The sequence below is a fragment of the Arvicola amphibius genome, chromosome 11, assembly GCF_903992535.2.
Source record: "Arvicola amphibius chromosome 11, mArvAmp1.2, whole genome shotgun sequence".
In the NCBI taxonomy this organism is placed as follows: domain Eukaryota; kingdom Metazoa; phylum Chordata; class Mammalia; order Rodentia; family Cricetidae; genus Arvicola; species Arvicola amphibius.
In genome coordinates this window covers 96,286,457-96,301,628 of record NC_052057.2, presented here as the reverse complement: position 1 = coordinate 96,301,628, position 15,172 = coordinate 96,286,457, and the positions used below count along the sequence as shown (strand labels likewise).

General features: G+C 42.6%; 1 protein-coding gene across 1 annotated transcript in view; it reads right to left on the bottom strand.

The window, feature by feature from the left end:
- Reck (reversion inducing cysteine rich protein with kazal motifs) overlaps nucleotides 1-15,172 on the bottom strand; it is a 65,227-nt gene that overhangs the window by 15,097 nt on the left and 34,958 nt on the right. Inside the window, exons 9-13 of the mRNA XM_038347585.1 lie at nucleotides 13,962-14,229; nucleotides 8,520-8,699; nucleotides 4,840-5,052; nucleotides 2,374-2,510; nucleotides 277-417 (exon numbers count right to left, since the gene is read on the bottom strand). Coding sequence (XP_038203513.1) covers nucleotides 277-417; nucleotides 2,374-2,510; nucleotides 4,840-5,052; nucleotides 8,520-8,699; nucleotides 13,962-14,229 — 939 coding nt within the window. The remainder of the gene's footprint in view (nucleotides 1-276; nucleotides 418-2,373; nucleotides 2,511-4,839; nucleotides 5,053-8,519; nucleotides 8,700-13,961; nucleotides 14,230-15,172) is intronic.

The window sequence follows — 15,172 nt, the reverse complement described above, 5'->3', positions numbered from 1 at the left end:
TGGCATGGATGAGAAGGTACAAAGCACTGGCTCAAAGCTTCTCTCTTCTTCTGTAGTCGAGAACCTATAACTTGCATTGACAGCATCAGCTTACAATTGAAACAACAACTTCTATGTGTCTTTGTTTGAATAAATACATTTTTCATGGGAAATGCTTAAATATTACAGGAAAATACAGAAAAAGTCCCTGTAACCTGGGTGTAATGACAACTCTAATAAGAAAATACCAGCAGCATGTCCCATGCCCACCCCACTCCTATAGCCTCCATCCCTTACCTTGAACACAAGAATACGGAAGGCAGGGATCTCCAGACGGACACCCTTTTCGGTTCACTTCACAGAGCTCATTGGCTGGGCAAGGATTTGGGTTACAGGGATGAGTCACTTCTTCTATGATGTTACCTAATGCACTTGGCCCTGAAAAACCCCAAACAGATCAGTGGACCAATCTAAAAGAATAAATACCAAGTCTCCATGTTATCTGGCTTCCTTGTGGCTGAATAAATGGAGGGCTCACAAGCACAGAGCAAGGCCTGATTTTGACAAGCCCTAACTAAACCCTAGATTGCCCCATCATTCATCAGTTTGTCTCAACACAGCCAACCACTTATTTGTTAATGGGACACCTACAATACACTTAGAAGATCCTGGGCACTAGATAGTAGTGGACAAAACAGACGCTAACATGGGCTAATATCTGAAAGAGAATAAGATAACTCATGTAACTTAAGTGGTAAGCAGTTCAGAGATGAGACATATTTGGGATATGGCAATCAAGCATATACTTATGTGTAAGAGGGATACTTTTGCACCGTGAAGGACACTAAATGATAATTACATCAACACGAACCCCAGAACATAATTCTATTTACCTTCTGAAACCCTGTCAAGGAAGAGGAACACTCAAAGCGCTTGCGATTTAAAGAGCGCTGCTGTTCAAACTAGAGTACCCTTCGCTTCCCTCCTGCTGAATCAGCCTCCTCTGCAGACCCCGCTGCTCTAAGCCGCTAGGGCTATGAACACGTTGGTTTGCTTCCTTGATGCTCAGCCCCACTCAGACTCAGCAGAACTGCGGGCGCGGCTCACTGGCCCCACCACTCTGTACAGGTTTCTGGGGAACTTCCCAGGCCACAAAGAGTTCCCACCTAGCATGCTCTTCTTTCAGTACTGGTCACAAAAGTTAGGGGACATGGTCTTTTTATCTTGAGAGAACCTAACAGATACTGCCAGCTAAAAATTTGCCACCCTCTCTTCTCTTTTGTTAATAGATTCTTAATTTTATTCAGGGTGGTTATGGGTCCAAAGCTTAAAAAGATCACCCATCTGAGTTTTTCATACAATTACAGGTGTCCCCTGAGGTTAAGAAGTTGCTTCTCATCTTTCTTCCTGTTTATCAACTACAGTAAGCTGGGTAAAAGGCCAGCAGCCATGGTGTGACAGTGCAGTCCATGAAGTAAACCTGAGCAGAGCGGAGAAAGGCGAAAGGCCGGATTCCGGGTGTTGACGCCAGCAGAAACATCCTGGACTGCTCGCTCTGGGCTTCTCGGCTTCCATCTGTTCTGTTACGGGCAGCTGGGCTTAATCATAAGGGTTGGAAAGGCAGCAAGCAGGCTTCTTGTTGGCCAGCCAGTTTACGGCACTGCTTCCCCCTGGTGGCAGCCCGAACACTAATTTATCCCGCTGCTCCCACTGCTGTCTAGGAGCCCTGGAATCCCTCCGTGAGGGACCGGGTTAAGCATCTGGCAGGAAGAAGCTCAAGTAGTGAGGCAAGCTCCGCTTCCCTTAGGAACTCAGCAGGCTCAGCTCCTGATGACAAAAGCTGACAGCTTCCTAGGGGAAGTTTCATGTTCTGGTGACATCATGAGAAATAATGATTTCTGAGAATGCTGTCCTTCACTTTGCTCTTCAGAACTCCTGACTGGTAAAAAGTTCATACTTCCTCCGAAAGATAAAATACAACTTCTGCTTACAAATTTTAAAATGACAGTGCTAACCTGACAGGATCTAATCACCTAGGAGACAAACTCTGGATGAGAGAGAGAGAGAGATTAGACCCGCCCTATCAGACAGCACCATGCCATAAACTGGGGCCCTGGACTGAAGAAGAGAAGTGAGCTAAGCACCACCTCTCTGGTCTCATACCCAGATCTTCTGCCTCATACCCCTGCCACCATGCTGCCCCCGTATCCTCAGACTGAGCCAGATACACCCTCTTCCTTTAAAATGCTTTGGATGAGTATTTCTGCCACAGCAACAAGAGAAGTACCTAACAGGGCTGGCAGTACCACACACAGGGTCTCATCCAAGGCAAAGGGCAAGGGCAGGGGTGAGAGAAGCCCCTGAGCTGTAAGAGCAGACGCACACACTACTTACTGAGGTATGTATCCAGAGGGATGCAGTTCTCCAGGTCGTCTGCAGGGGACAGAAACTCACAGATACTTTCAGCCGTGTGGTCTTCAGGGAATTTGTTCTGGTCTCCACATTTCTTGAGAATCTCTACACAATCTGATCTTAAAAGAGAAACACATGTGCATTGTGGGTTCACAGCACTGCCTCCTGCCTTCTGGTCAGGACTGTTTTTGAAACTTCTCCGAAATTTTCCTTTAGCAAGCTCTCCCAGCTGGTTAGGAATGAGGCTGGTGAACTTCCAGCTGCATAGCAAGTTCAAAGCTAACTTCCTGTAATCTGAGATCAAAGGCCTTGTTCAAAAATTAGTTACTGCTCCAAGCATGGTGTAGCTTTCCCCACCTTTAAGAGAAAACTGAGCTAGACTAGCGTGCTTCAAAGACGGCCCTAGTCTCGGGCCCTGTCAGCTGCTTCCACTCCCTTCTCACTCGAACATCTTCTAGTCACCAACATCAAGGTGCTCGGCTTTAACAACCGACTTTAAACTCTTCTTAGTCTAGGGGCTAGAAAGACGGCTCCACAGTTAAGAGTACTTGTAGCTCTTCCAGAGGGCAGGGGTTCCATTCCTGGTGCCTACATGGTGGTTCAAAACCGTCTGCAACCTCAGTTCTAGGGGATCCAATGTCTTCTTCTGATGTATGTTTCCGGAGGTATACAGTTCTATGAGCACCCGACACGCATGTGGTGCATATACATATATGTAGGCAAAGTATTTACACACATTACATAAATAACCCTTTACTATTTTCCTTCAGTCTTGAGTAAGGGTCTGGTCCCTGGTGGAAGGTTTTCTAAGAGTACATACTTCTGCCTGGGGCCTTTGACCTCTCAGAGTTACACCTCAGCCTCTCCCTTACTCCACTCATTCTCAAGTCACGTCAGAAAACTGATCAGGAGCCAGGCATGATAGCTCACGTCGGTCCTCCCAGAGCGCAGGAGGCCGAGGCAGGGGACTGCCATGAGTTCATGGCCAGCATGGCCTACAGAGTGACACAGTAGGACTCCAAAATCAAAACCAAACCAAATTAAAAAAAAAAAAACCAAAACCTGATCTGGACCCTGTTAATCTGAACTGAGCCACACACCTTGGTCTTAGAAAACAGATGCTTAGAGAGCAGCTGAGGTCACTGTGTAGTTAGTGCTCTACTTCTTCACCCACCCGGGCAGCTGCCATCTTGGCTTTGCTTAGATTTCCTAAGGAAACCATTCCAGACTATCTACCAGGAACAGGACCTAATGGCTACTCACTAACCCTCTCGCTCATGAAGCATTTACAGGGTAGCTACTGTGTGCCAGAATAATAATAAATATATAGAAGGAGCTGCAAAGGACTGTAGTGGCATTTCATTTGTACTTTAATAAATAAAGCTTGCCTGAGGATCAGAAAAGTAAAACAGCCCCACTGCCAGCCTTACAGACCAGGATATGGTAACACACACCTTTAATCCCAGCAGCCATACTAGTTTGTCATAGAAACCAGACAGTGCATGCCTTTAATCCCAGCCCTAGAGAGGAATATAAAATGGGAGGAGACAGCTCTCAGACACAGTCTCATTCTGAGATTCCTGGAGGCGGGATCACCATTTCGGACTGAGGCATAGGTAAGAGCCAGTGGTTGGTTGATTTGCCTTTCTGACCTTCAGGCTGAAACCCCAATTTCTGTCTCTAGGTTTTTATTAATCATGCTACAAAGGAGAAAGAGCAAAGAGGAAAAAAGACAATGGCCCAGAAAGTAAATCCCTACGACAAACAGATAAGAACACAATTAAAACTATAGAGGAGCCTGAGATAGCTGAGTGGGTAGAGGCGCTGTGCACCAAGCCTGAAGAGCAACTTGAGCTTGATCCCTGGAAGCTCCCACACTCTCACCCAGGTATCCTATTCCTTCAGATCCTCCCTCCCTCTCTCTAATGTAAAAGTGCTATTAAAAGTATAAACACAGGGCCAGCAAGATGGCTTGCCATAAAGGTGCCTGCTGTGAAAGCTGAATTCAATCCCTGGGACCCTCGAATGATCCTCTGATGTCTGTACACTCTGTGACAGGTATACAAATGAACACATACCAAATAAATAAATGTAATAAAGATGTAAAGCATAAAGCATAACTGTGCACTGAAGGTATTTAGAAACTGTTTCTCAAGCTCAATTCCATAATAAAGTACACATAAAGTTCTATGGGAATTTGCACTAAGGATAAGTTAGTATCAGTCAATGGAATGTGGGAAGACTCCATAGAAATGTATGGTATTTGACAAGAGCCAAGAAGGGCGGGCCTCAGGTGAGAGGGTAGGGGAGCATACTTCAAGCAGAGGAGAGTGTGAAAGCATTGCCCTGGGGGAGGGGCAGAGACACAGGGGAGGAAGTTCTAAAGAGGCTCTGCCAGAGATCAGGAAGGTCGGAGCCCACACCGTCACCAGAGATAGACCCACTTACTTGCAGATAATGCTTCCTCGGGATTTACTATGGCAAGGCTTAATCTGCAGCGAACACGCAATGGCTTTCCACATTTCTGGCAGGCACTTTTTGATATCGAGAACAGGGATGCTGATGAAGGGCATCTTTATGCTGCCTTTCTCCCAAAGCTTCATGTCATTCATGGCTCCCTGGTCAGACTGAGCATTGCAGCTCCTGAAAAGTTCTGTTGGCCTGAAAAAGAAATCCAGAAGGAACAGAGACAAACTATTTCCTAGATAGAAGCAATGAATAAAATCTTCATAAATTCACACATTAAGAAAAATTGATTTTCTTAAAGAGAGAGCACATAAAATTCATCATAGGCTTCTGGCTGCAAGCATCTGAAGCTCAACGTGGCATTAAGTCACTGACTGCATATTTTAATTTAACATGGGTTCTTATGAAGTGGTTTAGAACTTCAAGGTGCTCATTTTATTTCACAAAATAAATGAGTCTATGTCTTTAAAACTGAGGTATAATAAAAACAAAATGCAATATTATAAATGCAATGTGACTTGCCAAATGTATAGCTGCTCCTAGAAACACATGTGAACTTGAAATGGAACCACAGCACCACAGCAGACAGTTCCTGTGTGCCCTGCCGAATCAGCCCATGGTTTACACTCCTCATACACAGAACATCACAATTACTTTAGCTTGTTTTAGAATTTCATATAAGTGAGCGCATACTCTATTTGAGGGGCCTGGAATAGTCATCAAAACATAATCTTTTTGAGATTTACCCTCATGTTGTTGTATATACAAGTATTTTATTCCTTTTTATTGTTAGCTATGATCTATTAATAAATGTTATTTTTTTTGTAGATTTTATTTATTTATTAAGTATACAGTGTTCTGCCAGAAGAGGGCATCAGATCCCATTACAGATGGTTGTGAGCCACCATGTGGTTGCTGGGGATTGAACTCAGGACCTCTGGAAGAACAGCCAGTGCTCTTAACCACTGAGCCATCTCTCCAGTCCCAATAAATGTTACTTTTTGTGAAATGCTTTTTTTCTGGCCCTTTAAAAAAGTTGAGGGCTGCACTCTAACATCTACCTCATCTATGACCGACTGGAGCATGTGAAGGGCACCAACAGGATCTCCATGACTGGGGCTGTGGGATAGCCAAGAGGGCTTTCAGAAAGGCTCCAGTGATGATGGTGTACCAGACACCAGAGGCCTTGAACCAGACCAGTGACTCAGAAATTTGCAAGTAAAGCAGATAGGACTAAAGGGTCTACTGAATGACACACAGTGGTTCCCAATGCCACTAAGACAAATGGAGAGGCAGGAAAGATGGAGGAGCAAAACAAGTATTTCTATTTGGTTGGTTGGTTTGGTTTGGTTTTAAATTGGGAAATTCCCAAAGAATCAATAAAGAAATTATGTTTAAAATAAAGCTGAGAGCTGGAGAGATGGCTCAATGATGTGAGAACTGGCTGCTCTTGCAGAGAACCCAAGCTCAGTTCCCAGCATCCATGGAGTGGCTCAAAACCATCTGAAACTTTAGTTCCAGGAGCTCCGATGCCCTCTTCTGGCCTCTGAGGGTACTGCATGTATGTGGTACTTGGATATAGGCAGGCAAAACACTCATACACATAAAAAAAATCTGAAAAAAAAAGTTGAAACTGATTGAAAGGGGTCTTCATTCATTACAGACATGTCCTTTGTCAGACATGTACCTTATAAATACTTTCTGCTAGGTTTTGGTTTTTCTCTTTAGTGTCTGGTAGTACCTTTTGATGAGGAAAAAATTAATTAAACTCATATAAAATATTACTTTAAAGCCAGCCATGATTGTGCATTCCTGTAATTCTTATATTTGGAGGGAGAGGATGAGGAGTTCAAGTCCAGACTCAGATATATAGCTAGTTTGAGGCCAGCCTGGGCTACACGAGACCTTGTTTCAAACAAATAAAAAAACAAAAACTTGCTGAAGTTTAATCATATGCATCATAATGTATAGGTTGAGAATCTAGTTCAACAATGTTTGAAGACTATACCCAGCTATGTAACTAAAAAAACTCTACACAAGTTGTGTGTGGTGGATGGTGTGTATCTCTAATCCCAACACTCAGGAGCAGAGATAGGTGATCTCTGTGAGTTTGAAGCCAATCTGGTCTATATACGGAGTTCCAGAATAACCAGGGGTATACACTGAGTTCCTGTCTCAAAAACAAACACCCCCTCAAAAGCAAGAACTGTGTACAACACAGAACACTTCAACCACGCTGATGTTCCCTGATGCCCCTGGTTTTCTGGTCCTTATCCCCACAGACTACTTTTGCTTATTCTTAGACTTCATGGTCTGAAAGCACAGAGAATATTAGGCTTCCTCTGCTGGATGTAAGCCCATTCATATTTGAGTGTCTTAGGAGTTTGCTGTCCTTCTGTAAGCCACTCCACTTTTGGAACTATTGTCATGTTTTTCATCCCCCTGAGGATGCTTTGGAGTCCTCTCCCAGAATGGGAGATTACAGATAATGCTGGCACAGAGACTTTCCTGGACATATGCCTTCCTGTCTCCTGGGTGAATAAACGCTTCAGAACAGAGCTGACAGGCCACAGATTTTACCCAGCAGGAAAGAGTGAGAACCCACACACTCTGCACACTTGCCAGTCTTTTAGTCTAGCCATTCTAATGGGTCTGAGGAAGTATTCAGACGTTCTAATTCATATTTCGCAGGACTAACTTCTTCATATACATTCTTTTTTAAAAGCACTTTTAACTGCTAACTCTACGGCATTCAATATGATGTTTTGAAATATGTATATATTGTGGAGTGGCTATATCAAACTAATAAATATTAATACAAATATTTTGTACTGTTTTGTGGTAAATACGTCAGATATATTCCCTTAGCAATTCCACATATGTGGCATACTTATTAACTGGAATCATCGTCCTTTTTTGTTGCTGTTTTTTTTTTTTTTTTCCAAGACAGAAGCTCACTATGTAGTTCTATCTGTCCTTGACTTCACTATGTAGACCAGGCTGGTACAATCACCATCCACTCAGTGAGTCACTTGCTTAATTTAAAGATATTACTTACAGAACAATTCAAATCAGAGTATCCTGAGATATCAAGGATAGTAAGAGGAGGAAAGGGGGCCAAGATCCGAGCCTGGAACATATCTCAGTGGCTGAAGAGAACAGAAAAGGGCGTCCAGAGCACAAAAAATGATCTGTTCTGCAGTTTCCACTGGTGCAGAGAGGAAAAGGGACAGAAGGCCCCAAACAGTCTCTGAGTCCCAGAAGCTTGGGGCATCTCTAGGTTAGGAGAGACTTTGCAATCATATTTCCTTTCTAGGGGCCATATTGAAGGGACAGAACATTTCAAGATGAAATCATAAAGAAATACAGCTTTCGCCGGATGGCGGTGGCACACGCCTTTAATCCCAGCACTCGGGAGGCAGAGGCAGGCAGATCTCTGTGAGTTTGAGGCCAGCCTGGTCTACAAGAGCTAGTTCCAGGACAGGCTCCAAAGCTACAGAGAAATCCCGTCTTGAAAAACCAAAAAAAGAAAGAAAAGAAAAAAGAAAAAAGATATACAGCTTTCTTTTACCCCAGAAGGGCACAACCAAAAGTGGTATTTACTGAAAACAAGTAAGTGAATGATAGTGCATCTCCATCTTCACATATAACACTTTCTCTACCTGTTGTTAAAGTTCGTACAGTAAGTGAGGTTCCTACAGCCCAACTGGCAAGGTTCCCGGACATCAGCCAGACATGTCAGCATGGACACCTCCACAGGATTGTATTCACAGATGCGGTCAAACTCCTGCCAACTCTGCGTGTTCCCCCAGCTCATGCTATAAAGTTTCGTGCACAGTTCCCTGGAAGAAAAGAATAATTGCAGAACGTTAGAGAGAAGCCCAATAAGTATTTGAGATGTGCAAGACTCCAATTCTATTATCTTCATCTTTAGGGACATAAAGAAAAAAGGACAACTAACCAGCTCCTGGAATTTGGAGGCAGAAAAGGCAATCTTCTCCACGAGAAATGGCCTTTTAAAAATCATCCATGTGTGGCTGGAGCGGTGGCTCATCAATTAAGAGATCTTTCAGGGGACCCAGATTTGATTCCCAGTACCCACATGGCAGCTCATAACTGCCTGTGCTCCAATTCCAGGGGACCCAACACACTCTTCTGGCCTCTGAGGGCCCTTGAGCTTGCATGTGGTGCACAGACATGCATGCAGGTAAAACAGCCATCCAAGCAAAAAATACAACCCAATGTGTGTATCAAAAAAAATTATCCATGGGACAGAATGGTACCTAGAGATGGTGGAGTGGGTAAAGGAGCATACCACATAAGCCTGGTGACCTGAATTTGACCCCCAATACCCACATAAAGGTAGAAGGAGAGAATAAACTGCAAAGTTGACCTCTGACCTCTACACAGATTCCGTGGCATGTGTGCTCATCCTACCCCACCCCACCAATAAACTTCAATAAATAAATACATTTCAAAAAAAAAATCCAAACCATCCAACCCCCTTTGCCATGACTGATAAAAAGCTAAATACTACATTTTACAGTCCCTTAATGTGTTTTGTACATTCTTAGTTCTGGTACAATTATTTTCTCTCATGTCTTTCTCATCCTCCTTCTTTTTTCAGTATGTACTTACAGGAAAGCACATGGTTTTACCTCCACAAAGGTATAATCTCCCCTAGTTATGCTAAACAGAGGAGGCAGAATACTCTAAAGACGTATTTTAATGGTTAGGGATGTAATTCAGTGTGAGACCATGTGTCCAGGGTATTTAAGACCTTAGGTTCAAACCAGAATCTATGGGGGTGGAGTTTACAATTAAAGTTTGTTTAAACCACTTATATTCCTTAAGATACTCAAATCTTCTACACACTACTGCAGTTGATACCTGACATTCTGATCTTCAGGATTTGACAACTGTAAAGTAATATAAGTGTTTCTACAGATAAAGCAATATGGGTAGGATTTATTAGTTTAATTTTTATAAAAGTAATATATGTTCACTATAAAAATTTGACATCATTGAAATATACAAAATTGTAAGCATTTCCACTGTCCTTACAGTTATTTGACTCTCATAAATACCCCATGAAGAAGTTTTGTGTCTGTTTTATTTTTTAATGTGTATGAATGCTTGCCTGCATGTGTCTGTACACCACGTGTATGCTTGATACTAATGTTGGAAGCTGGGTGGTGGTGGCGCATGCCTTTATCCCAGCACTCGGGAGGCAGAGGCAGGCGGATCTCTGTGAGTTCGAGGCCAGCCTGGTCTACAAGAGCTAGTTCCAGGACAGGCTCTAAAAAAGCTGCAGAGAAACCCTGTCTCGAGAAACCAAAAAAAAAAAAAAAAAAAAAAGGATACTAATGTTGGCAGGAAAAGTGCATCACATCTTTTGGAACTGGAGTTACAGACAGTTGTGAGCTGTCCTGTGGGTGCTGGGAATTGAACCTGGGTCAGCAGTCAGTGCTCCTAACCGCTGATCATCTCTCCAGTCCCAAAGGGATCTGTGTCCACTCTCCCTGTGTTCACAAGCGCTGTTTTATCTGCGGGCTGGCTCAAGGCATTGGAGGTGCAGTATCACAGACCAGACCTGGCTCATAAGGGAGCTTGCACATTTTGAGGAGAAGGAAGCCAGTACTTTCTCTCCCCTTTAACTTCCTATATTTGCCATGAGCAGATTATTCAACATTTCAGAGTTAGTTTCTAACATTTAAAATAGAAATTATACAAATTTCCCCAATCATCTCATAAGGTTTCAGAAAGATCAAGTCTGACGAAATGGAAAGCGTTCAGCAATCCATAACCCCCATTCCTGAGTTGTTAAGATGGCTCAGCAGGCGGAAGATCCTGCTGCCAAGCCTGACAATCCCTGGGACCCACATGGTGGAAGGAGAAAACTGACTCTCAAGTTGTCCTTTGACCTCCACATGAACCATAGCAGACCTCTCCTAAATAAATGTTAAAAAAAGAATAAAACTCTTTAAAACCAAAAACAAGCTGGACATGGTGGCGCACACCTTTAATTCCAGCACTTGTGAGGGAGAGGCAGGCAGATCTCTGAGTTTGAGGCCAGCCTGGTCTACAGAGTAAATTCTAGAACAGCCAAGGCTGCACAGAGAAACCCTATCATAAAAAACAAAAACAAAAAACAGACAGACAAAGGATAAACAGCAACAAAAACCACCCAAGCTCTAGCAACTCAATGCAGATATAAACTTATTTTTGTGGTAATTCAAAAACAACTCAGTGTCCTTCTCATTAATACCTTTATTAACTTCTATACAGAATCCATTTCTGTAACACAGGACCAGCTTTACTTCAATTAAGCCTTTTAATTGTCTTTGTTTAGACTTTTTTTGTATCCTTGGTAAAATCTGATGGATTATCCTAGACATAATTTTTTTTTTGTAATGGTCCATCCAATTTTTAAAAAAGTTGTTTTATGTATGGTATTTTCTTTTCCCTTCAGAATATCTTAGTAATGTTTGGCCTCTTTCTGTACAAAATACCTCTAATAACGCAAACTTCTGTTACATCCCTGTGGTAGTTTGAATGAGAATGGCCCCCATAGGCTCATATATTTGAACATTTGGTCCTCAGATGGTGGAACTATTGGGAAGGATTAGAAGATGTGGCCTTGTTAGAGGGGGTGTGGTGTGGGAAGTCCTTCTGTATACGTGTTGCTTTTATTGGTTAATGAATAAAGAAACTTCCTTGGCCTATAGACAGGACAGAATGGAGCTAGGTGGAGAAAACTAAATTGAATGCTGGGAGAAAGAAGGCGGAGTCTGGAGAAGCCATGTAGCCCCACTGGAGACAGACGCTGGACAGAACTTTACCCAGTAAGCCACAGCCACATGACGATACACAGATTAATGGAGATGGGTTAGTTTAGGATATAAGAGTTAGCCAGAAATACACTTAACCTATTGGCCAAACAATATTGTAAATAATACAGTTTCTGAGTGATTATTTTGTGGTCTGGGTAGCAGGGAACAAACAAGCGGCCTCCACTAACAGGGGTGTGTCACTGGGGAGAGGGGCTTTGAGGTTTCCAAAGACTTATGCCATTCTTTCTCTGTGTTCATAACTGTGTTTCACATGTGAGCTCCCAGCTCCAGCTCCAGCACCATGCCTGCCTGCCTGTTGCCATGTTCCTCACCATGACAGTTATGGGTTCTAACCCTCTGAAACTCTTTCTTCTGTAAGGCCTTGGCAATGGTGTCTTATCACAGCAACAGAAAGTAACTTAAGACAAGCCGACTCATCATGATCTTAGGTATTGCCACTCACTTTTTAAATCTCTACAGTTTCCTCTGTTCACATATACATTAGTTTTTTTATGCCTAGGTGTAATACTAGTTGATGCTGCTATGATTTGGATGTGAGATGATTCCTCACAGGCTTTTGTGATGAAGGACTGGTCCCTGACTGACAACCCTATTCTGAGCGTTAGTAGAAACTTTAGGTCACTGGAATAGCAACTCGGATCCATCACACCCTCACTGTGATGCTGTTTCTCCTCAGGGCAAGCCAGTGGAGCCAGGGGACTGTGGATGAACCCTTTCAAACAGTAGACCAAAATAAATCTCTCCTCATTTGTTATGGTAGATATTTTGTCACAGAGCCTCCTTCCCAACACAGACATAATTTCCCATAACACAGATGCCAACCCCACTAAGGTTGTTCTAATTTGACAAAAGATTTTAACTTCAAAGTACCTTCCTTTTTACAGAGGGTCTCATGTGGCTTAGGCTGGCCTTGAACTTAGTATATAGCTGAGGTTGACTTTGACTCTCCTGTCTCTACCTGCTGAATGCTGGGATCATAGAGTCAAATCACTATGACTAGTTCAAAATTTTGTAATTTTGTAATTTAATTTTGTAATTTAATAAAGAGACTATCTCTTAGAAATCAGCTCAAAACGTATTTTTCTAAGTAGTTATTTATATGTATAAGTACATGTCTGCACACGTGAGTAAAGTGCATCGGAAGACAAAAAAGGGCATTGGACCCCTGCAGCTGGAGTTACAAGTAGTTGTGAGGCACCCAATGTGGGTGCTGAGACCCAAATTCAGGCTTTCTTCAAGAATAGTAGTAATCAAGTGCTCTTAATTACTGAGCCATCTCTCCAGGCCCAACATACTGAAAGCTTACTAATACTGTATCACCTTTAAATATTTATTGTTCCTTCAATGGCTAATCTTCCATACCCCCAAATATAATGTTTTTGCACTCGATGTTTAAAACAGTATTTGTTTTATAAAAAAAACAAAACAAAACTGAAGGGCTGAACTTTAGTTCCACAGGCTCCTAAGACTTCTTATGACCTCTGTGGACACCAGGCACATATGTGATACACAAGCATACATGTGAGGAAAGCACACATACACATCAGGTTTTTGAATTAAATTACATTTATTTATTTGTATGTGTGCATGTGCATTCACACATGTATAGCAATAAGAGAACAACTTGAGAGTCTGGTTTTTCCTTCCATCATGTGAACCCCAAGAATAAAACTCAGATCATTTCATTAATTAATCTGGTTTGGTGGCAGGTGTCTTTACCTGATAAGTGACCTTGCTGGTCCTAAAATACTGTATGATTTAAATGGTCTTCAGTAAATATTTGCTGAATAAAACAATGAAAGTTTTTGGGCTGGTGAGATGGTTTAGTGGTGAAGAGGCTTACTGTTCCTGCAGGGTACCCCGGTTCAGTTCCCAGCACCTTACATGGTAACTTGCAATTGTCTGTAACTCCAGCTCCTGGGGATCTGGTGCCCTCTCTGGCCTCTGGGGGCACCACTCATGCACCCATGTACAGATGTGCAGATAAAACATTCACACATAAAGTAACTATATGTTTTTTTTTAATTTGAAAAAGAATGAAAGATTTTATATCTTCTACTTATCTGTTGTACTGAGATTGAACCTAGGCCTTGTATCTGCTAAGCCTATGTCAGACCTATAGTCCCCAGGTCAGATTCTATATCTCTCAAATGCTAAGCCTAGACAACACAAGAATAACACATTTGCTAGAAATCACCAATTAGAATCCTGTTTTCTCCTGATGTTAATAAAGGGAAATGAGATACCAACCTGCATATTGAAGTGTTTGCTTTAGAGCAGCAATGCAACTTAGCCCCATCAAGGCCAGTCGAGGGGGGAGGGTGGACAGTGACTCCAGGGTGAACCGACTGGGAGCTTTCAAGAAAACACTGCCAGAGAGGATCTTGAGGCAAGGGCTGGGTCTTACACCCCTCGATGAGACCATCAACAATCTCCATTTCTGTTTTCTTAGACATGAGAATTCTCTTGCAGGCATTTTGGCAAGCGTGGTCTTCGGCTCTGTCACAGCAATACAAACCTGCATTCAGGACATAAGCGCTTTATTAGCTGGTGTACAACACACACTGCTCAGAAGAGAGCATGGGGGCAAGTGGAAAACAACAGCCCTCCTCGCACATTTCTGCAGCACACAGGGCCTCCTCAGCTCTCCATCATCCTGTAGTGCAAGCCGTGCAACGTTTCTCTTCCAGAATTCACAACAGTCCCCAGTCACGAGCTTTCTAGAACCATCCTTACAAAATGAAAGTCATCCCACACCTAAGAAGGCCTCATTTAAACCACTTTACGTTCTTGGAAAAGATACCACAAATCATAGTGGGCTCATTTCCTGCTTGTGTCTAGTGGACTGTGCTCTTTTATGTAAGACTGATGACTAATTCCCACAGTGTTAAAAACATTCCACTTAATCATACCCCAGGACACCACAGACTTCTGTAAGTCTGTAGAGGCTAATTAATATACACTGTAATTTTTCATACATTGTAATTTAAATAATATGAACTCTGACAATATCTTAGTTTATTTCTGCCTTTAATTTTCTTTTCTTTTTTTGATGATAGGGATTGAACCAGGGCCTCAAACATGCTAATGAGCCATGATTTGCCTGTGAACTATGGCCCCGCTCACCCAGCCTTTAATTTTCTACAAAGAACTAGAAACTGAAAGAAGACTTTCAATCAGGCTATTGACTTCAGAAGGGTTCTCTCAAGTAGTTTTTCAGGTATCTGCGTTTGAAGACACACTCAGTTTGAAGGCTTCTTTTCTAGACTCCTGTGTTAGGACAGATTTTGGAGGTTATTTTTTTTTCTGCCTTTTTTTTTAAGCTTCTATCTCCTCACCACCAGCAACACTTCAGTGCAGCCCAAATGTCAGACAGAAAACACAGATCTGCTTAGAAACACATGAAGGCCACATCTCTGATTTTCACCGCACTGCCACATCACAGAATGTCAAAAGCCTCA